The 22493-nt window shown below is 38.2% G+C and overlaps 1 protein-coding gene across 8 annotated transcripts in view; it reads left to right on the top strand.

Annotated features, from left to right (window-relative positions):
• Positions 1-22493, top strand: part of LOC308069638 (palladin-like) — a 148080-nt gene that overhangs the window by 119085 nt on the left and 6502 nt on the right. For 7 of the 8 annotated variants that reach the window (XM_080402285.1, XM_080402286.1, XM_080402287.1 and 4 more), the window contains 6 exons: positions 2980-3115; positions 5528-5629; positions 6176-6226; positions 7722-7943; positions 12903-13052; positions 17292-17386. In XM_080402285.1, coding sequence (XP_080258411.1) covers positions 2980-3115; positions 5528-5629; positions 6176-6226; positions 7722-7943; positions 12903-13052; positions 17292-17386 — 756 coding nt within the window. The remainder of the gene's footprint in view (positions 1-2979; positions 3116-5527; positions 5630-6175; positions 6227-7721; positions 7944-12902; positions 13053-17291; positions 17387-22493) is intronic. The other variant, XM_080402288.1, reaches the window with a different exon arrangement.

The raw sequence follows: 22493 nt of genomic DNA on the forward strand, positions 1-22493 counted from the left end.
TATGAAGATTATTGTAAATAAGCTGTTACTTGCAAACAAGTTGCAGCCTCTGCAAGTTCAGTGTCATCAGCCAATTTGAGGAACATGCTTTTTTTATTCCACTTGTTAAGGTTGAAATTAAGTGCTGAATTTAGTATACATAGACCTTTGAAAAACTTCTATGGTCTATATTCTTCCAGGTTGATAGGGAAAAAAAAAAAAAACAATCATTGCTGCTACTCTGAATAGCTTTTTCAGACAGTTAGGCAGCCATATAATAGACATTTCAGCCAGACTCTGTTTCCCTGATTTACTGGGGAACGTAATGCGGCTCCTGAAGGCTTACTCAGAAGCTATAAACTGAAGTGGATCAAAGCTACTTTTTTGCCTAGCTGCATGCCTGACAGAAATGTGAAGTTTGATATGATTCAATTTTCATTTCCTTATTATCCCACATTGTTTTGAAATGGACTGTAATGTTGTTTTCTTATGTTTAGCATGGACGTTGGTCTTACAAACCTGTAATTCTCTTGGTACTCCTTCCTCTTTTAAAAATGGGTGTGTTTGCCTAGGGGTTTTTGTTTTCAGAAATAACTGGTAATGCTTCAGAAAATGCATTCACTTGTTACTTGAAATCCACTCCAGAGCACTTAGGCCATCCCCCTCTTTTCATGCACTGTTGTGACTTTCCTGGGTAAAGTGTACATTTTACTTTTACAGCCTATTGAGTGCTAAGCTTAAGCAGGCCTCTTTCTGCTAGGACTCTTTTTATCTTTCAAGCATGAAATTTGTAAGAATGTGAAATGAAAACTATTTCTTAATGTATCACTTGGAATTTTCAAGGCAGGATGTATGTCTCCATTAAAAAAATATGGCATAGGGCTTCTTCAAGTGAAGCCAGATTTGAAATTTGCTGCCTTGTTGGCTGGTTTTTGGTTGGGCTTGGGGTTTTCTGGTGTTTTTTGTTTTATTTATTTATTTTTGGTTTGTGTGTCCTTACGTAAAAAGTGACAAAATTCAGTTCTGTGGTAGTGCTGAGCTGGGAGAGGTAAGAGGCTGGAAGGCAAAGGGAAAGACTGTGAGGAAAGAGACAGATGCCACCTTTCCACTAACCTTCCAACAGTCGGTCCAGACCTCCTGAGGGGTGTTACCTTCTGATCCCCTCTTCCCACCTTCTCCTGTCCATTTTCCTTCCGTATTTTCCTTTACATTTATTGTTCCCAAATTTCTTGAGTTGAAGCAGCTCTTTCTTGAAGAGACCTTACTCCTTCCTCTTAGCAGTCTCTTGTCTCCCAGTAGATGGGATAGTTCTCTTGACTTCTTCCCCAGAACAGCATGGAGGAGACTTTCCTTGTTACTTGTGACTGAGAAGATCCCCAGCCAAATGCAGAGAGAATTATTCTGCTTGGTGACTGAGCTCTTCAGCTAATGACTGAACATTTCTAGGGTGAGGGATGTTGTTCTCTGGCTCTTTGTGACATTAGGCAAATGTCTGTTCTTCTTCTGCTGTGATTTAATGTGAAAATGCAGTTATTTTTACAAGAACTTCACCATTTTCCCATTTTAAATTTACTCTCAGTAACAGAATATGAAATGTTTTAGGAATTTAGACAGAAATGTTTCCAATTACTGTCTTTTCCATCTATTCACTCTAATTCCTTTTTGGCTTTTGACAGCATATGTGTATTGTTTCATTTTAACTAATGCTAAAAATTACCATTGAAAACACTTGCTGAAGAATGAAGTTTCTCTAACCATGTTATAAAATCATAGTACCAAATAATATCCAAGAAAACTTATCTCCATATGATTCTTGTATTACATTTTGGTGCTGGTAATTAAATTATTAAGTTGTGTGTTGGAAAGAAGTTTACCCCTTACATGCTAGTCTGATTTTTTCCATATCTATCATCTGTGAGTTTGTCAGTTTATCTGATTAGATTCCATATTTCGCATAAATCATTCCCACGTAATGGGCTGAGCCCTGTTTAGTCAAGTTAAGAACCCACCAAAACTAATATTGAATCAGTATCAGTGTTTTAAATGATGATGTGTAACTTCAATGGAGAAGTGGGGTGTGCTGAAAGTTTCAAATCCTGATAGCAATGTTGATTTCTTCACAACTGTGCAAGAACAGCTGATCTCCAGCAGAAACCACTCTTGTTGGGAATTTCCAGCAACAGAGCCATCATAATGCTACTGAAAAGTGTTAAATATTAGCGCAGACTGAAAAAAAATATTCCTGTCCCATTCCAGAAAATGGGAGCCAGTCATCCTAAAAGTGCAGTCATAACTTGTAGGCTGGTATGAGGAATAGCTTTGCCCTGTGATTACAAACTACTACATGGTTGCTATTCCAATGTGAAACACTGCTGATGAAAACTACTTTACAGGGATGATCTTTCTTTTTGCCAGTGTAACCTAGATTCTGTGAATGGCTTTTCTTTCAGAAACAGCATTTACATGTTGCCTTCCGGATATGTGTTCACAGAGATATGAAGAATAAACATGAAGTTATGCATTGTGTATTGCAAAGCTGTAATAAGGAATTAGTTAATAAGTAATATAGGAAATTAATAATTAACTACCTTGTCTTACATCTTTCTGATCTTTATCCATATGGTACTTCATAGAAACGTAGTTTATCTTCCATCCCCACTTACCTACTCATGCTTTCTCTTTCATGTTTCCTTGCACTTTGCTTTATTGACATTGCTCATCGGTTTCCTCTTTGAGCGTATGGTGTTTACAGCCACCGCTACACAATCCTGAGCTCTGTTTTAACTAATGCATGAATAAAGCATAGTTTCAATTTTGTCCTTAAACTAACAATTCAATCAGTGATGTGAGTTAGCAGGAACAGCATAGTAAGAAAGATGCCAGACCTCTAATTTCAAAGACATAATCTTGCTTTCTTCACTAATAGCAGTGATTCCAGATAAATTCCTAAATACCAATGGTTTCAGGAAAGGTTATGAATTTTCTTGTACTGTTTTGCAGGGGATTTCCCAAGAAAACAGGCAGAACTGCTAGGATAGCATCAGATGAAGAGATTCAAGGGTCAAAAGATGCTGTAATTCAGGATCTGGAGAGAAAACTTCGCTTCAAGGAAGACCTTTTGAACAATGGGCAACCGGTATAAAAACATAAAATACCCTGGGGAAGGGGAGTGGGCATCACTGGTAGCTTCTCAGATATGCTGCATATAAAATAATCGTTGTAGATTATTTTTATATTTTATGTATTTATCATTTTTAATGTATTTCCAAAGCTGCATTTCCATAAGGAATGATACATTTTGGCCTATCATTGCTTCTCCTGTTTGACAACTTTACTTGGACTTAACAAAACAATGCAGGTCTCAAAGGTGATGAATTTGCATAAGCAGCTTGTGCAGTCTGTACTTCAAGGGCTTTTTCAGCCTCAGAGGGCATTTGCTTTTGACTGTTCATCACTGCGTGTCTGGCCAATAAGCATATGCATAGCTCTTGATCAGTCCAGGCTCATTCTACCTTTTGTCCAGCTGTTGGACAATGAGAGGTAGCAAAGAGTAGGTGGTAAGTGGACATGAGTGAGAAACAAGGCAATTCATCATGACAAGCAACCCATTAGGAATCTGACATCATTAGATCCTGCAGTTGTGGGACTTTTTTTGACGAATAGAATAAAGAATAACCTATAGTACTAACTTACAGACTTCATCAGGAGTTAACAACCTACTTGAGGAGTCAAGAAATTAAGTGGGCATATCAAACAGCTCAGCCACAAAGTTCTCCATTGATATTTGTTTATTTTAAGATACGCATAAAAGATAAAATACCAAATTCTTCCTCTTCAGAGCTGATGAGAAGCAAGCTTCCTAAGTAGATTATAGTTATTAAGGCATTGATTTAAATGTCTTTGAAGCAGGAATCTCTTTTAAGGGGAAAGTAATTTTAAAAATATAGACTGTCACCCCTGTTTTGTCAATGAAATCTTTTCAAAAGCATCAGAATGCCTTGGGATACCTTTGTGTGACTGAAAGGTAGTGGGCTTTAGGTTTCTCAGGACCATGCTCAAAAGTATGCTAAGTTTGCTGCTGTGTCTGAGATGTCGGACTGTGGTGGTGTAGTAAAACAGCCTATTGAGTCAGACTATCTAGTCCACAGCTGCTGGATTCTGGTTCTTAATAAGGTCAATGGAGTGAAGTAGGGAAAATGTTGAGTGACTAGTGCCTCTGTACTTACCCTTCTCCACTGACTGCATAGGGTTTTGCGGTTTTCTGTAGCAGTTAAGCAGAATTACTTTCAAAGTGTGTAAGTTCCTGTTTTTTTCAAAGGAGGTGGGCTGAGCATGACTGTTAGTGCCTATTTTGGAAAGCGAGAGATGCTTGGCCTGGACAAATGAATGGAATGTTCTGAGAAAGCCCACATGGCCCAAGGCAAGGCAGGGGGTGGGGGGACACCAAACCACACAAACCCAAAAAAAACCAACCACCAAAAAACTGTGATCAGATGATGTGGGAGCTTGAACCAGGTAAACTCTGGTTTTGCACTCCCCTTGAGGCTTTTGCTTTGCAGATTCCTGTCTTGGGCGATTGTTTGTGTAATCATGGCTGTGGGCACCTTGGAGTGATCACAGAAGAAATTAAAGTGAAGAAAATTTCATGACTTTCTTAGACATTTGTATCCAAGGCAACATAAGTACCTGGTTTTCATGAGTTTCAGCCTGCTAGGTTTAGCTACAATATGGCATGTTTTAAAAATTAATTTAACTGAGCTTTTTTTTTAAATGGAAGCATTAAGTAGATGTAACGTTTTAACATTTCTATTCTTCTTTCATTTTTCTGTTTAAATGAGGCATTTCACTGTGTTATGAGTTTGCCTTTCATTCACTGGCATTTTTTTTCAGTGTTGATTTGTTAAGAAAGTGTCTAGAGTGCCTGAAATGTGTTATGGAATGTAGAAGGAAACTTAATAACTAAATAATCGAAGTGTACACTTAAGGTTTTCTTTCAACTTGCTTTACCTTCTGAGTGTAAATTTTATAAGTTGTATCCTTAATTTCTGAAAGAGTAAGAAGAAATAGAAATAAAAACCTTAAATATTCTTCTATAAACCTGTCATATTCTTGGCAAAATAATCAAGTAGAGTAGCATCTCCTTGGCATTTTTGGCAGAGTTTTCTGCCATGTGGTTCTAATGTAAAAATCAAGCAGGATGACTAGGAGTAAGGTTTGGGAGATTTGACATGCAGTTTTTTTGATGGCCATGCCGATTTAAGCAGTTCCTATTGTTCATTCCTGCCCAAGTTCCTGGCAAGAGGATGGAAACCAATGGCAGTCAGGGCAAGGGTTGCTTAAGTCAGAAGAGCCACTTGTAATGCAAAGAAAAATGCATTACAAACTGCAGTAGAAAATTTCTGTTAGAAACATATTGCTGCTCTCTTCTATTAACATTACTTAAGCATTTTTTACTGTCTAACTAACAGTCTTGCAGTTTTTAATGAGAAATAACAATTTTTTTTTCTTCTTTTCCCTCCCCCTCATCCCCTTTTTATTTTTTGTTCAGAGACTAACGTATGAGGAAAAAATGGCTCGTCGATTGCTGGGAGCAGACAGTGCTGCAACTGTCTTCAATATGCAGGAACCAGAAGAAGAGCCTGCTATACAGGTGCCACTTAACTCTACAATTTCATAGGGAAATTAAGAATTCCTTTTTTTTACAGGCTGTGATTGTCTTAAAAGAAATCCTATGTAAGTCAATAAATATACGCAAGATAGGACGGTTTTGATTACAGAAGTCATATGTTATATATCAGTGAAGTAAACTGGAAGATCACATGCCTATTGCTTAGTTTTTCCATAAGGTTGAGAGTTTTCAACTTTCTGCTTTAAACACTTCCGTTTATCCTATTCTGTCCTGACCTTTAACTCTCTGAAGGCAAAAATACATCTGCTATCTTGAAACCATCTTCTCTCCATTTGTGTAATCTGCACTTTTTGGATGCATACCAAAAACACAACAGAAAGTCTGCTTGAAATGCCAGGTACATGGTTCTCCATTGTTCAGATGCCAGAGTTGCTATTCGGAAATGTGTAGCATTCATTTGCTTATGTTACCACACAAGTATGTTCTCCTGATAAAGACTCTGAGAAACTGTCATGGATGCCTCTTGGTCTTCTTTCTGCCTCTTGATCTTTTTTTCTACCCTTGCAGGAAGCTCGCTCTGTTGGCGCTTCTGTAGCGAGTCCTATGGATATTCAAAAGGTTAATGTTTTCAGCTTTTTCTGTCTTGCTTTTTTGTCCATTGATTATTTTTTTTCTCTGTCATCTTTGCCCTTTTCCTTCTACTGCTTCTACTTAACAGCAAGAGGTCACCTAGCATTAATAACTGGGGAGATTTGGGCTGCACTCCCTTCAGGGTGCTAAAGTTGTTCTGTAAGCCTTATTGTCTGAGTGCAGGCAGCTTAACCACAGTAATGGCATGCTTGCAGTATCCTTCTGCTGTGATGTTAATATACATTGATACTAAGTGTCTTGCATCCATATCAGCTGCTCTTTATGTATTCCATGTGTTCTTCATGGTTTACTTCCATGGTAAACTTTCAGGGAGCAAATTAAAAAAAAAAGTATCTGCAGTTTACAAAGGTGTTTCTCTCTTCTGTTTGTTTTTTACCATTATTGAGGGTTATGATTAGTTCTGTAACCAGTCAGTAGAAAAGATTACATGTCATTCCCAGACTAGAGGCAATGACAGGGGCTGAGTATGTGAAAGGAAGCTTTGTATGAGATGTGTTCTATCTAAATAAAATAAGGGTCAGAGACAGTGGCCAAAGGTCATTTGAAACAAAAGAGCCTGAGTTTCTGCTGATTGACGTGAGCATTGGCTAATAAAGATTTTTTTAAAAAACTTTTTTTGCCCCTGCTTCTGGCATTGTCTTTATCAGCACTAAGATTCAAAGTAGGACTTCTGTACCGCAAAGTATATAGCGTGAACAGTTCAAGAAAGTAAACAGTATGTTTCCTAGTGTCTGAACAGCAAATTTAACAAGTCATAGTGTTTTACACTGAATGAAACTTTCCACTCTTCTTTCTCTATCTTGAATACTGTTATGATACCTTTTGTTTTTAAGGAAGAAGTGATACTTTTGGCCAGACAAAGGGGCCCGTGGCAACAGGAGTAAAGGGAGGCAACTACTGTCAACTGCCAGTGTTGCCATTTTCTCTCTCTCTTTTTTTTTTTTTTTTTCCTTCTCGTTCGTTTTTACAGGCAACTGCAAACAAAATAATATTAGCCTTCTGGTGCAGCCTCTGGTACAGTACAGTTCTGTGCAAATAGCAGATGTGAACCATATGGTCTTCTGGCCATCTAGAAACAAAACCCACCCTAAATCTGCCTGTACCCTCAAGGAAATATTAGTGTGTTTCTTTTGTCTTTATGAACTGCTTCAGAATACTTTTGTTCTTATAGGCTTTTTTTTAAAAATGGAAAGAAAGCAACCAATAACTTTCCTTCCCCTTATAAATTAGACCTTAAGATAACATGAAATACAATTTTTGCCTCATACCAGCTGCCTTCATTTTTTTCATGGGGAAGTTATTGGAAGCACAGATTATAGTTTTTTTTCTTCAACAAGGATCAGTTTCCTTTTATATGTAAAACCTTAATGGATTGTAAAAGATCAGTAGAAAAAAATTAGGAATCTATTGCTGAGCAATGTGTTGAAGCTGGACACTAATATGTACCTTTCTTGTTTGACAGGAGTATAAAGTCTCCAGCTTTGAGCAAAGATTGATCAGTGAAATTGAATACAGGCTGGAGAGATCTCCTGTGGAAGAATCAGATGACGAGGTGCAACATGGAGATGAACCCATTGATAACAGTATGTCACCATATTTTGAGATAAAGCTGAAGCATTACAAAATCTTTGAGGGAATGCCAGTCACATTTACATGCAAAGTGGCAGGAAATCCAAAGCCAAAGGTAAGAAAAGAGGGTAAACCTTCCTAGAAAAGCTCTGAAGAGTTCTGTGTTGGTACCTTATAGTCAGCCCCTGTACCCTATGGGCTGTGTTTTACAGGAATAGCAGACATTCTCTCTTGACAAGAAAGACTCCTAGCTGGTATAAACTATCTCTTTTGACAAATCTCTTTTGACATCACTGGATTATTTAGATTTATACTAGACAAAATTCCTCCTATGAGGTTTCAGCTCCTAGTTATTCCCTCCCTCGACTTATCTCAGTTATTTTACCTAAAAGTAGTACTTCTGTCGTTTTCAGAGTTACTTGCAGGGTGCATCCATACCACAGAACACAGTGCAATGCTAGGAAACCCCATGTGAGCTGGCACAATAGTCCCAAAAGCCACCTTATCAGGTTAACATGGGCAATTAGCTCAGGCACAGCAACATGCTAATGCAAAAATACATTGCTTTTGGTTCAGGAGCCAGCATGGTATCTCTGCATTCTTCAGCATTGCAGGGTTTATATCTACACACCCCAAAAAGACTAAATCTTATTGAAAGTTAGACGAAGGCATAATAAAATACCATAAGCTCCCATATATCCCAACAGCAAGATGAGACATGATGGTAAGGTTTTAATGATGAGCTTCTGAGGGGAGGGTTGGGCTTGGGAAGCATTTCCTTTTAGCAAATGTAAAAGTACTGGTTGCATGATGTCAGTAGTCTTGGAAGAATGCCTTCTTTTGTTAGGTTGTGTTTAACCATTTCAAAAATTGCTTGGCAATCAATTGACTCATTATGCAACAGGCAAACAGCAGTAGCTTCTCCACCTTCCTTGTCAAAGCCCTTGTCTTCCCTGTGAGGCCCTAGCAGCTCTTACAGTGACCTCCTGTGGACAGGGGCCCTTTTCTTCTTAGGCAAGATCAAAGATGCCTTATCTCTTAGATAAGATCTTCACAGCGGCAGCCACATCCAAATGTCTCATCTAGTGTAAGTTTGACAGGTATTTAGGATTTTGAACAGACAAATGCAAATGACTTTACTTCTCAAGTGATATGGGTGTATGATACTGCGCAAACTGTAAAAAGAAAGATTGACTTTGTCAGGTAACAGAGAAAGAACAACAGAGAATTAGGGCTACATCTACATTAACTAGTGCAGACCAGAAGAAGCAAATCTGTAGAATAACATAGCCATCCCTTCGTGCATTTCAGGAGGTTTTACTTCAGGCTAGCTCTAATCTTGCCTCACAGACTGAAGCAGATGCAGCACATTAGATGTGTTCTTGCAGCACATTTTTGTGGCTTGGCTTCATCTGAAAGGAATCCAATTCTGTGCTCCAAGACCACAACACGATGTGAACCACTGTAAAGTAAGGGGCTGATCAGTGTACTCCTCTCAAAAAAAGCATTCCTGCTTCAAACTGAAGACGCACACTGAGATTAGCCCAGTCTCACTGAAACCAAACGTTGGACATCCACCATTACTTTTGAGATGACTGTACCGAGGAGTCTGTTGTGCTGAATAAGGGTGGAAGACAAATGGGTTCGTTGGTGTTAGAGGTGCAGTGTGCAGGAGAGGTACTCTTTTTGCCCGAGGCTTATGACTGATTTGCTAGATGACCTATTGTGAGTCAGACTTAATCAAGTTTCCCTAATTTTCACAGTTTTCAATTAAGTTGTAGTTTCACAGTCATCTTAATCTGATTTAAGACAGATGAAAGAGGATGTCTCCTTTCCCTCACTTGCTTTGTTTTGGTGCTAGGGACTGCACAGCCAGGAAATCAGTGTTGTTAGTCATTCCCCTAAAGCATGGCATTATAAAGGAGTATCTGATGTGAATGCACTCTGATTCAGATACAATTTTCTGGTTTTCTACAGTGTCAAAGCATGCACATTAAGATGTGATTTGCTCTTGCACCTGGGACTATGACCCTTTATTCCATTCACTCGCAGATGCTTTGTGTGATTTGTTAAGTTGCTTGGGATGGAACCAATTTCAGTCCTGTTGGATGGCTACTTGTTAGCTTGGCTTTGCAAATGTCAAAGGTTGCATCTTCCCTTCATCTGCTGGAGCATGCCAAGATAGCAATTTTGAAATGCTCAATGGCTTAGGGCTGCCCTTCTGCTGTCATTTGTTGAGGCTGGAAGTGTTGCCCCTGAATAAATTCTTTACTTTGGCAAATGAAAAGCTGGAAACAATTTACTATCTTAAAGCTCCTCCCTTCTAAGTATTCTGTCAGCTCTGCCAAGGAATGGCTTTGGGAAGGACTATAGTGTTTCTAAAATCTGGCATTCATTTCAAGGGATTTTTCTAAGCTGGGTTATTGGCTTGATTGTTTTTTCTCCTGAACATGCCATATAAATTGAATACTGATGTGCAAATTCTGTCTCCATAAATATGACTTCTAAATCTGAGTCTACTTTTGTTGTAACCTTCAGTGTAATGTAAAACTATTTTCTTATTAAAATGAGAACCTGTAGTGATACAGGAGGGATTGTGGAATACTTCTTTATAAGGGATATTTCTCTTCAGAATTAAGACAACAACATGCAGAAGGTTGAGACACAAACATTGCATAAAGCTTGTACTGCTCACTCTTCATGTGGCTGAATATAATTCTTAGTGATTAAAAATGCCTGCACTGCCCAAGATCAAAACCTCTTTTGTGCTGCGTATTCCAACGGATCACAAGTCAGCAATCCAGATGCAGTGTTTGGTGCTTACATAGTTTGTTGATACATTTATTAAAAGGTATCCTAGAAAGAAAATATTTCCCTGCAAATGCCGTTGTGTCCAGTAGTGGTAGTGTTTTACTTAATAACTCTGCGTCAGATAAAGGTAATACTAAGAATTTACTGCCCATAATTAAAACCCAGATACCAATGCTTTTAAACTTGGTGGAAATAAGTATTGGACAATATAGGCATGATGTTTGAGTAGCTGATTTGCTTGATATTTGCATGTATTTCCATGCAATAATTCCTGGCATGTCTCCTGATATTTCTGGTAAGTGCATCGTTATTAAATAATTACTACTTAACACAGTCCATTTCCAAGCAACATTATAACACATGTAAAGCATGCAAGTTAAAACTTCTTTTTTGCAGCTGTGTTGTTACTAGCACCCATCAGCATGTGTATATAAGTGATCAAGTATCTTTTGCATCTCCAGTAAGTGCTCTGTCAGCAGACGAGAAGACATGACTGAATCTTCTATTAGCACCGCAGAGTCTCTGCAAGGCTGCTGACAGACAAAATGGGAAACAAGTATAACCAGCTATAGAGGAAATGAAATCATTTCTAGTTATACATAGTGCTTGTTAATATAAAAACCATACATGGTAATTAATTTTTAAGGGACATTTCTACTTATTCCCTCCAAAACATTCTCCATTGTCTTTTTGTGAAATTTAAAAGTACATCTTTAACTTTCCCCCCTGTGAGTGAGTGAATTTAGAGCTTTGAAATCTTGGCACATATGAAAAACCTGGCATGCTAAACTCTATCAGGAACTGAGCTTTGCTTTGTCACTTCATTTTTACTGGGAAGCCAGTACCCTTTCCTCACTGTAAGACCTAAATTCTCACTTAAAGAATTAGATGGAGGAAAATGTGTGTGTTTTCCTCATGGTAAATAGTCCCAGCAGTTATGTGACCAGGACAAATACAGTTGTACTTTGTACAAATTGACCTCATAAAAACTGTGTAGGTATCTACACAAGTGACTTAAGAAATACTGACCACCACTGGTGTTACGGCATAATACACACTTCAGAAATTACAAGTAACGTTCTATTTTAAATAACACTTTGGGGAGATGACTACACCCTTCCTAGTATAAAATTTTTCACATATTCCTGTGTGTGTTTTCATGAACACACTGTGTTTTTCTTCTGATGCAGCAGATTTCAGTTTGGGATTTTTTATTATTTTTAAAATATAGTAAAATCCCCACAAAGCTAGGTCAAAATACTTGATTATTTTTTTTTTTTTTTGCCTCCAGTTTGAGGCATTCAAACACATATATATTTTTTTGTGTAATTCATGGATTACTATAAGATATTATTCTGCATACATCATTTTTTTGGCTCACTGAAAGTAGACCTTGGGTCAGCCAGAGAATAAAATTATGTATTAAAAGTAATGGAAAAGACCTCTTTGATAAATAATGTAACTGTTCGGTACAACGTGGAACTATACTGGTGTTGGCGTACAATTATTAAAGGCTATCTATATGCTGACTTGCTTTGAAGTATTTCCTATTACTGTGTAAGAAGGCTGTCCGTTTCTGCAGATGTCTGTCACATCGGGGTGACACTGTTGGTTTCAATCATGTAATTATACTGCGCTGGCCCATTTGCATACTGAACTGCTCACTGCCAGCGTGTGTGGCTGAACTCCCTTCTGGCTTTTTGATCCAGGCCAGTCAACATAATGGATATGAGACAAAACTGGTGTTTCAGCAGTGAGATCATTACTCCTGTTTTATTCATCACTGACTTAATTATCCCTATAATTACCTTGGTTTATGTATTTATTTTCTGAAAGGAGAACAATAGCATTCTTAAGTTCTTTCTGCAACTTCTTCAGATTTAAGTGAAATAAAAATGTAAAACTAGTAACCTTCTCTGAAACAGAACTTTTCTTTATAATGATATTGTTGTTCAGTTCTTTAAATGTTCAGCTGCTGTTCTGCCCTTTGGATGGGTACAGCCCTTACACACCTGTAAATTTCTTCAGTAAACATTCATGCTGCCGTCTTTCTCTTTGAAGGGTTGCTAATCTGTAACTTGTCTTTTAGTGAAAGTGGTTCATGGGAGTGTGGTTCTGCACTTTTACTAGTTGATCAAACTGTTTTCTTTTAATGCTTAACCAGAGAGGTCTTTAGCAGTTAGGAGTCGTTAACACTATTAATTGAGTAATGATGACAATGAGCGCCCACCTCTTATCAGCACTGCCTTGTTTTTGCTTGCAGATTTATTGGTTTAAAGATGGGAAGCAAATTTCTAAACGAAGTGATCACTACCGAATTCAAAGAGAACCTGATGGAACTTGCTCACTGCATACTGCAGCCTCCACCCTGGATGATGATGGGAATTACACTATTATGGCTGCTAACCCACAGGTAAATGAAGGTTTGGCTCCAGAGCAAACATGCTTCTGGACATAAATCTTCAGAAAACTATCTCATCTTACATATGCACGATTTAATTAAATGATGAAGTCACCATAAAGTATGTAAGTTAGATTTCTGTTTTCATCTTGCATCAGTAGGGTGGGACCTTTCTACCTCCAAGAGATTAGCAATCCAACAGCAGGTTTTTTCCTATGGTTTGAGGTTTCAGAGGGGAGGGGTGGTGTTTTTTAATCACTCTTCCACATTTGTTTCGGCTGATAGCATCTCGGTATCCTAACTGAACATGGATAGCATGCATACTATAAAGGGAGAAAAAATCCGGTTTACCAACAGAAGTAACTCAATCCCGTGACTTAATTTTTCTTCTGTTGACACTACTCACTGACTGAGAGCAACTTTTTGGAATGAGCGGGAGTATAACACACCTCAACATGTTTATGTTAGGCACCGACTGCAATTTTTTAAGGCAAAAAATTTTAGCTCTTATTATGTAGCAGGGAGGTCTCCTGTGTTGATCTCTTAAACAATGTTTTTCTGAAACACCAAGTGTTACTGGTTTTGTAATATTACTTGTTCTTTGCAGACCCAATACAAAAGCTGAGGTATACAATAGAAACCCACTAGTGTGCTGAACATAGCTAAACTTAGAGTTCACGCATCCTATTGAAGTAACTTTTTCAATCCACTTTTCCTACAGCACAGCAAATTGAGGGGAAAAATTTGCACGTGAGAAACCAAGGCAGTAACATGACTTTTGGATGTAATGAATTACTTTCCTCTGTAGCACCAAGTAGCTTGCCAAGACCAGGCCTGCAAGTAGAATCACACTGTAAAATAACAAACTGTATCACTGGGACAGAGTTTAATCTACAGAGGAGTGTTGTGCTCTGTTATGAATGTTGCTAGGTTACTTAGCATGACACTGCCATTTTTGCCTGGCTTTGTAACTGTCAGTCCTGCTCATATTGCAGCATACTTGTAAACGTATGGGATTGTACACACAGACAACACCCAAGTAAAAGTTTTAGGCTAGATTCTACAAACTGCAGTGCTTAAGTCTAGGTAGTTTAAATATTATTTCTACATATACGGTTAACATAAATAAAGATATAATAATGAAATAGCATAAGGCCTAGGGAATTCTTCAAGCTGGGAGCTTTTACACATAGATGACCAAAGTGTTATAGCACTTGGTACCATTTAAATTGTGGAAATTCACAGCAGGTTTAAAAATGATACACACATGCATGCTCAAGGCAAGAAGTGAATCCTCTTCCTCTTCCTGTAAATGCTCTTTTAGTGCATATGCAGTTTCCCTATGGAGTGTTACTGCGTGATCCAGAGTCTTAAGAGAACTTGGTGGATAAACTGGCTTTGTGTTTAGGCACTGCGCTCTGTCCCTGAATGTTTAGGGCCTACTTTGTAGCATTTGTTATTCTGGGTAATGCTCACTCAATGACACAACAGTGACCTAGGTTATCGCTTCTGGTTATTGATGACGCTGGTTTGTTAGTGGCTTTTTAGGTGGACTAGAATGAGCTGGTTTTGTATTGTTGTAGTTTGCGGATGGAAAAAGCAATTTTGTTCAATGATAAAATTCTGTGTCTGTGCTTTTCCCCCTGATCTGGGAGAAGAACCAGAAGCATCCTCCTCTGCCCCCCCCCTCCGAACAAAACATCTGTTTCACCAAGCCCATTCTATTCTTTTCTTTACAGTGTAATTCCCAAGCAAGCATACTTATCTCTTCTACTATTTGCTTGCTTTTACTATGTGTTTAACAGTACAGTGGAGGGAAAGAAGGGCTATGAGTTAATGTACTAGCTTTTCACACTCAAAGATCTGGATTCCAATTCTTTTAAGTCATCCTGAGTAGAAATAATTTTGGCATAGCCTTCTCAATTCTAAGGGAAAGTTGTCTACATCTCAAAGCTATCACGAACTTAGGCAAATTTGGAACCTTGCCTTAAGAAAAGTGAAATACGTAAATACAAGGGAGCCTACATCAGGATTCTGATGGACAGGTAGATATTTTCTAGGCTCTTGCTGTGTTTTGGTCATTGCTATTGGAAACACCAAACCACAAAGCAAAAAAGGCATATTCTTAGCTGATAGAAATTGGTTTTATTTAAGTGGATTCAGTTCATTACAGTTCTACTAGTTTACGCCATCCCATGATCTGACCTAATGTGACAGGATTTATGTTTGTAAAATGACTTGTTGACACACCTTGGAAATTATCTGTGGTAGTTAACGTGGCCCGGCACCATTGCCTGCGATGTAAAGTGCAGCAATCTGGAATTAAGGTTCCAACACACCACTGGGGATTGCAGTAAAATTTGTCATATAACTTAATCCAGAGCAAACTGACCTTGGGCCTAGAGAAACTCAAAACTTTGCCTGTTTTAGGTCTTTAGTTACAGGTGGCGTCCCTTAACTGATCTCTTTCCATGATCTGTATGGGCTCCAGCTGAGTCCTTATTTTCACCTTCTTTCTTTTTATCCTGTTCTCTCCACTTCTTTGCAGTATGGACCCACAGTCCCCGGTCTGGATTTCCCTTGTTCCTAGGCCATCTTCTCATGAATTACTTCCCACTTGCCACTTCCTTCTGATTCATCCCATGACTTTTCCAAATCTTTGGTTTCCTGCTTGTAGTTACCCATCCAAATTCCTTACTGTCCTTTGTGTTTCCATTTGTGATGCCTTCATGATTGAGATATGCAGAAATTATCCCAAAATGTGTGAATCCATCACCTGCCAGAAACACATTAACATACAGTGGTGCCTAAAATAGAAACGTATTTGCAACAGATGTCTTTAATGGTCTTGTAAGTGGAAAAAAAATAAAATAAAAGATTGTGCTTAAGAAGTTGCTGCAGTTCATTCACAATGGTTTGTTTTAGTGCAGGTGTTTTCCTTGTGGACTAAACGGGTCATGGGAGTAAAGGCGGGACACAGAGGCTTCAGTTCTAACAATCCAGCCAGCAGTAGTGCAAAGGTCATTGCCATTTGAAGGCTGCTTGTGACCCCAGGGCAATTGTTTTTCAGTGGGCTTTGGCCAGTTGTTAATGAACAGCTATTTGCAGCCCCTGAATCACTGTGACGAAAATATCTGTCACTTTTGTGCTGACAGACTTGAGGGTGGAGCTCACAGCTTAGAACTAACAGACACTGCAAAACTGAGGTGGATGGTGCCTTACTGCTACCAGGTCAGGGGGAAGAGAGACAGATGATGTATGTCATCTATACATTTACCAAAGAGCTATTTAAAACTATCATTTTTCAAAAGTTATTAAAATTATTACATTGTTAAATAAAAGTGTATGAAGTTTTACTACAGTATTATTTTTATACCTAGCTTTCATATTTGTATCTATCTATTGTGTACATTTGTTAATACCACCAGATGCTTTTACCCCTCACGTGGTGAATTCTGCAGACCCCTGGATGTCAGCAATTCTGGCTTTAGGCCATCCCATCCCAGATTTGTTACCAGGAGTGCTTGTGGTGGACAGTCTGTCTTCTAAAAAACAAATTAAAACAAAAAAGGGGACCAGATACAAGAGAGCTCATGTTTTATTTATCATTCACTGAAAATAACCTAAGATGACTGAACTACCTCCAACATCCACCAGTGCAGTTGTGTGCTTCGGTGGGATTCCTACCCCCAAACCAGGCTCGTTCTTCAGAGAGGACACTCTAAATACTTGTACAGTTCTTTTGGGTTTTACATTCATAAAGTTTTTTTGAGCTGTGGCCCCACCAGATCAAGTGGATTAATCCACTTTGGAGGCAACAGCTCTGTCATTAGCTACCAACAGTTCACAAGCACCATTTTCAAGATCCTGAACTAATTGTCTTGTCTTTCTGCCCACTTGCCATAGACAGAGGAACTGCCCACTCACATCAGTAACTTAGTATACTCTTTTAGGGACTTAATTGCCAGTGGTACTAATTATCTTTCTTAAAAGAAAAACTTGCAGATGGAACATTCTAACCATGACTGTGTTATAGTGACAATGATTCCAGTCTGGTTTTTTAGACTGGAAGCTGGTAAAATAGTTTAATATCAAACGGTATCTTGACAAATGCTTTTCAAAGACTGTGAAAGAAGAGGTTGCATTGCAGACTCCGTAACAGGTGGGCAAAAAAGAACAGGTCAGGTTGAGCATTTCTTAATATTACTATTTTAAGTCTGTTAATTTTCTTCCTCTCTGTCATCATAACAGGGCAGAGTAAGTTGCACAGGCAGGCTGATGGTTCAAGCTGTAAATCAAAGAGGCCGCAGTCCTTGGTCACCTTCTGGTCAGCCTCATATAAGAAGGTACTTGATTTTTTTTTTTTTTTCCTAACAATATGTTTTGTGTAATTATTATGGTAAGATAAAGAATGTCAAGAAGGTAAGTTAAAAGTATGAAATTCAGGAAGAAATGTGACCTCTGCTGTCTAAAAGTCTCTGCAAATCTTGCACACTTGGAAGTACAAGCAACTTCTGAAATTACATGACTTTTAAGTATCTTTAATTTTGCCTGTCTCCTCTTTCTTTATTTGCAATGTTCAGTAATTACTCCTTATTTCAAATTTCACTATCTGCTGTTAGGAAGGACCTTGACACCTGACTAGGATTCTACCCAGAACCTGTACTTTCTGCAGGTATTAATAAGAATTCATGTAAAGAAACATCAGAAATAACTGCATGCCAAAGGAGTTTCAGATTTACATTAGAAATCTTTTAGTGTTTCAGTGATTTTGGTTTAGGTTCTTATAAGGAATTATGAGTCAGAAATAAAGTATTAAACTTATCTTTGGTGGGTTTACAGTTATTCACATAGGAAGCTTTGGGTTATGTTTTTGAACCATACAAGGGAATTTTCCCTTCAAATACTTTTTTTTTTCCTCCTTCATTACCCAAAGCATTTATGAGACTGTTTAGCACAGCTTAGACATCTCTTGGCAATACAAGAAAAATTAATTTTGGTTACCCAAACAGAACTGCTTTCAGAGGAGCGTGAGGGCTCTGGTTTCGGATTCTGCAGTGATGAGGCACATGTTCTGCGTAATGGTCACAGTGGTCATAGAATCTCAATATTGCCCACCTGTAATATATAAAATAGATGTAATTACATAGTCAAAGTGCAAGAAAAAAATTATTCCTGTAACAATCAGTAGTGGTACTAGTATGCACTGTAGAACTGCTGCATGCAAAACAGGCTCTCTTTCCCCCCTCTAATAACTAGAAAGTTTTAGGAAGTGGGGTTGGTTGGCTGTTTAAAAGATCTTGTCAGTCTTATTCCTGGGTGAGACAAAGGGAGCTTCCTGCAAATACTGAAAGCATTTCCCAATATCTCTCCAAGGCAGCCTACCACCTCCCCCTCTAATGCTTTGCGTTTAGGCCTGTTAAGCCCAAAGCTCAGAACTCTTATGGAGGGGAATATCCTGACATCACTGCATTGTGAAAACAGCTCAGAAAAAGCTAGGTCCCTGTGCCACAGCCTGTCCAGCAATCAAGGGACTTGGCACCTGCAAATAATGGGTAAAAATGAAAAGTCTCTGTCAACCTCTGAAGGGAAAAGCTGCCATGAAAAGTCAGGTTTCAAAACTGAGTTAGTTAGTGTACCCAGGGTGAGAAAGGGGAAACATCTTTAAAAACAGGGACAGGAAACTAGGTGTGGGGAAGAGCAGTGAGCAGCTCACACTTCTCCATCTTTCTGAAGGACAAAACGTGTGTGTCTCAGTGACGGGGAGAACCCTTGGGTTATAACAGAGGAGGCTCCTTTTTTAATCTTTCCAAATGCAATCAAAGTCTGTGGCAGCTTACAGATGATATTTTATTTTCTAATTGAGACAAGCACTCAGGCAACTACTATTACTTCAGTTGAGTGTCCAGCAGAGCAACAAATTATAAATAAAGAGAATTCCACATAGCAGTTTAATTAAATGGCAGTTATTGGAGAGTCTAATTCCCCGCAAAATAACCAGATGTGAAGGGCTCATCCTGATACCTTCACTTACAGAAAGAAGGTCTGTTTCTGCTAAGCATTCAGCACAGAACCATTTCTTTTTAGTGACATTTCTCACTATGCCCATCACCCAGTTCTCCCTGAGACTGAAGAAACGTGAGCGTGTGAAACCTTCCTATGACAGACTCCCACTGTTGGCTTTTCTAATGTAACAATATTGTGCTCCCTCATGCACCATGATACTTATCACATGTATTGCCATATACTTTCCATAAGTAATACTCCTGTGACATTACAATGTTATTTCTATAAGCTTTTCTGCTTGAGAGCAACAAAACCTTTTTTGGTGTTTTGGTGTGTGGTGTGTTTTGTTTTGTTTTGTTTTTTAAACAAGTCTAATTATTAGCTTAATGAAGTTGATTACTTGTTACACTGTTGAAACACTTTTTCCTGAAGTATTTTTAATCTCTTACAGAATATGTACTGGCAGAACTCTGTTTTTTGTCATCCTCACTATGTCGCAGATAATTTAAAACACTCTTTGTAGATACTTAGATTTTAGTGTATTTTTCTGAAATTTGCTTAGCTTGCAAACATTACCTTCTTAGCATTACGTGGCAGGGCGAACTTTTGAATTGTCTGATGGGTAAAAAGCTTGGGCTCAGTCCCTTAGATGACATAGTGCTCGACACTGTAGTACATAGGCTCTCTTGTGATGCACTGAAGCTAGAGCCCCAAATAAATAATCTTAAAATGCGTGAGATTTAAGGAAACTTGAAAAAAGAAATATTCCTGTTGCTGCTGCTCCCAATTACACTATTAATTTGAACTTAATCTCTTTTATCCCAAATTACCGATCGTTATCATATGGTCTTGCCCAGCTTCTTGCTTGCTGAAATTTCCAGTGCCTTGCACCACACCAACCCATGGAGTCTCCCCTGGACACATTTAGTATGTGATGTCAGTATTGCTGAAACTTATCTTTGCAATTTGATGCCCACATCACAACTCTAAAGAACCCACAACTAATCCATGGGTATTCCAGTCTATTGCAATTTGTCGTTTGTAGACATCTGAAGTACTTTGCTCTACTAATTTCATTGTTTCTTTAAAACCAGAAAACATTTTAGAATTAAAATCACCCTAGTTTCACCTCTCAAGGTAAAGCCTTAAAGTAGTCTGCAATTTTAGATGTTAATTTACAAAGAGGTAAAAAGAAATGCTTATTTCTGACTCAAACAGCATGCTGACTTAGGTTTCCTTTCAAATGTGTAATTTGAAAACTTTAGTTTTCACCATTGCGGAACACACTATCAGAAGAAAAGATCTTTGGTCACAAACTCTTAACCTTTTTGTTTTCTATTTAATGTGGTGTACACTCCCCACCCCAACTGCCCGCCCCAGTTTTGAGCAGTGCTACCTTTTTATGCAGCTGCAGCAGTGAGATGGTGACTTTCAGAAGGACTTTCACACTTCTGTGGTGCTAGTTAACCTGTGTGGCTCAGCCTTGCAAGACATTAGGAAGCACTAGTTACTTGTACTTTATTGGCATCTTATCAACAGTATCTAAATAGGATGTATATAGATACTACGAAGGCAGATTTTTCTTGGGTTGCCAGCACTGTGTAGCACTAACTTGACTAGCTACCATCATTTCTAGCTGGTCTTTCAGAACTAATTACCAAAAGATATAAGTACAGTTTTTCTTTATTACTATCTATCTTCCATCCCATCCACGTGCATATGAGGCACGTGCATCTGCAAAATTGGTTAGGAACGCACCAGCTGGAGCTTAGTGTTGCCTATGACCTGTAACACAGAAGCTACTGAAGGAGCTTCAGGCATGCTCAAGTGGCAAAATATATTAGGTGCTTAAGACTTGGATTTAGGCACCTGAGGAGCTACATAAGCTTTCAGTGTGTGCAAAGATGTTGGTCTGTGTTCCCCGTGTCAGTATCCATTCCTACATTAGTAAGTGGCATGGGCTAGATTCCCTTTCCCACACACATTCACCTTTAGTTATAGCTGTGGGAAGGCTGTGATGATCATTAGAAGTCAGAGTTTATCTGTTTATGACAGATAATACTGTAGCAAAAGTGATGACTGGTCAGAATTCACACAGAGCAATAATGGAGAGAAGGACAACAAAGGACAAATAAACCAAATTCAAGTAACTCTTAATTAAAATTAACCTCAGTGGAACGGAGTGTGCAGTTAGTGTTTACCTCCCATACAGTAGTACAGCATCTTGTTTTCCAAATGTAATGGGGGGGGGGATGGTATTCAAAATTTTTTTGTTACGAATTATTTGAACCTAAAGAAGTACCCCATGGCAGTAGAAAATGCAGTATAACCACATATACTGCAGCATGTAGACTGCAGACACCGGCCAAAACAGAAACCCTGGAAAAAGTTATCAGAAAAGGGAATTCAGAAAAGAGAATTTCACTGTAAAAGTTATCTTGGATGACATTTGAATAGCTCCTCTTCACTGCAACAGGATGTTACTGTAGGCAACAGTTCGCTCCAGAAGGGAATCTGCTGGAGCTGCTCAGGCAAGGACAAAACTTGATCTAAAATTTTGTTTCAGTTACAAGTTTCTTTGATTACTAAATCACACGCATGAAATAATGATACTTTCAAATGGAAAAAATACAGTTAAACGAGGAACCACTTTGAAAAAGATTCGGTAGATTAAATTAACAGGCAAGAATAGCTAATGCTGAAAATGGATTAAGTGATATTGTAGAAGCTTAATGTGACAGGAGCTATTTTTCCTTCTTTTATGAAACTTCTTAGTTTACCTTTGTGAAGAACAATTTAATGACTGAAGTTTTCTTCCTATTGCTCACAAATTAAATTCTCATTGTTTTGACACCATGATTTGGTGGCTTTGAAAATGTTCAAAATATCTCAAAAAAAACTGTTAAATGGAGAATAAATACCTACAGAATGTTCTGTATGGTCTTCAGTAGTGCAAACAAGAGAAGATGAAAAGTAAGTCTGATGTGAAAAGTCTCAACTGAGCCGAGTTAGTTTTTAGTGGCCGTTATTTTCTCAAAGGTAAACATAATTAACAAACCTGCACTTTTTGGTGTAATCAGCAACAGCGAAGGGATTAAACACTAAATTAAATACGGACCACTAAAATCGAGGAACATGAAGCTAGTAGATGCTAAAGCCTACTGAGTTATTTTAGTGATTTAAAGACTAACTCTAAACAAAAATACTATCAGGTATAAATGAATTATTATTACAAGCAATTATTCTGTAGCAAGATTATTTTCTAGATCATATTTTTGCCACAACATGTGAATTAAATGAGAAGTAATTAATATGTACAGCATCATAATTAACTTGGTCTGGAGCCAAATGCTACAAGTGTATGTGTGTAAATATGGAGCAATTATGTTATAGGTCAAAGAAGTGGCTTAAATTTCAAAGCAGTCTTACACGTGATTTTGGTTCTTG

Source organism: Falco punctatus, assembly GCF_963210335.1.
Source record: "Falco punctatus genome assembly, chromosome: 1".
NCBI classification, from domain to species: domain Eukaryota; kingdom Metazoa; phylum Chordata; class Aves; order Falconiformes; family Falconidae; genus Falco; species Falco punctatus.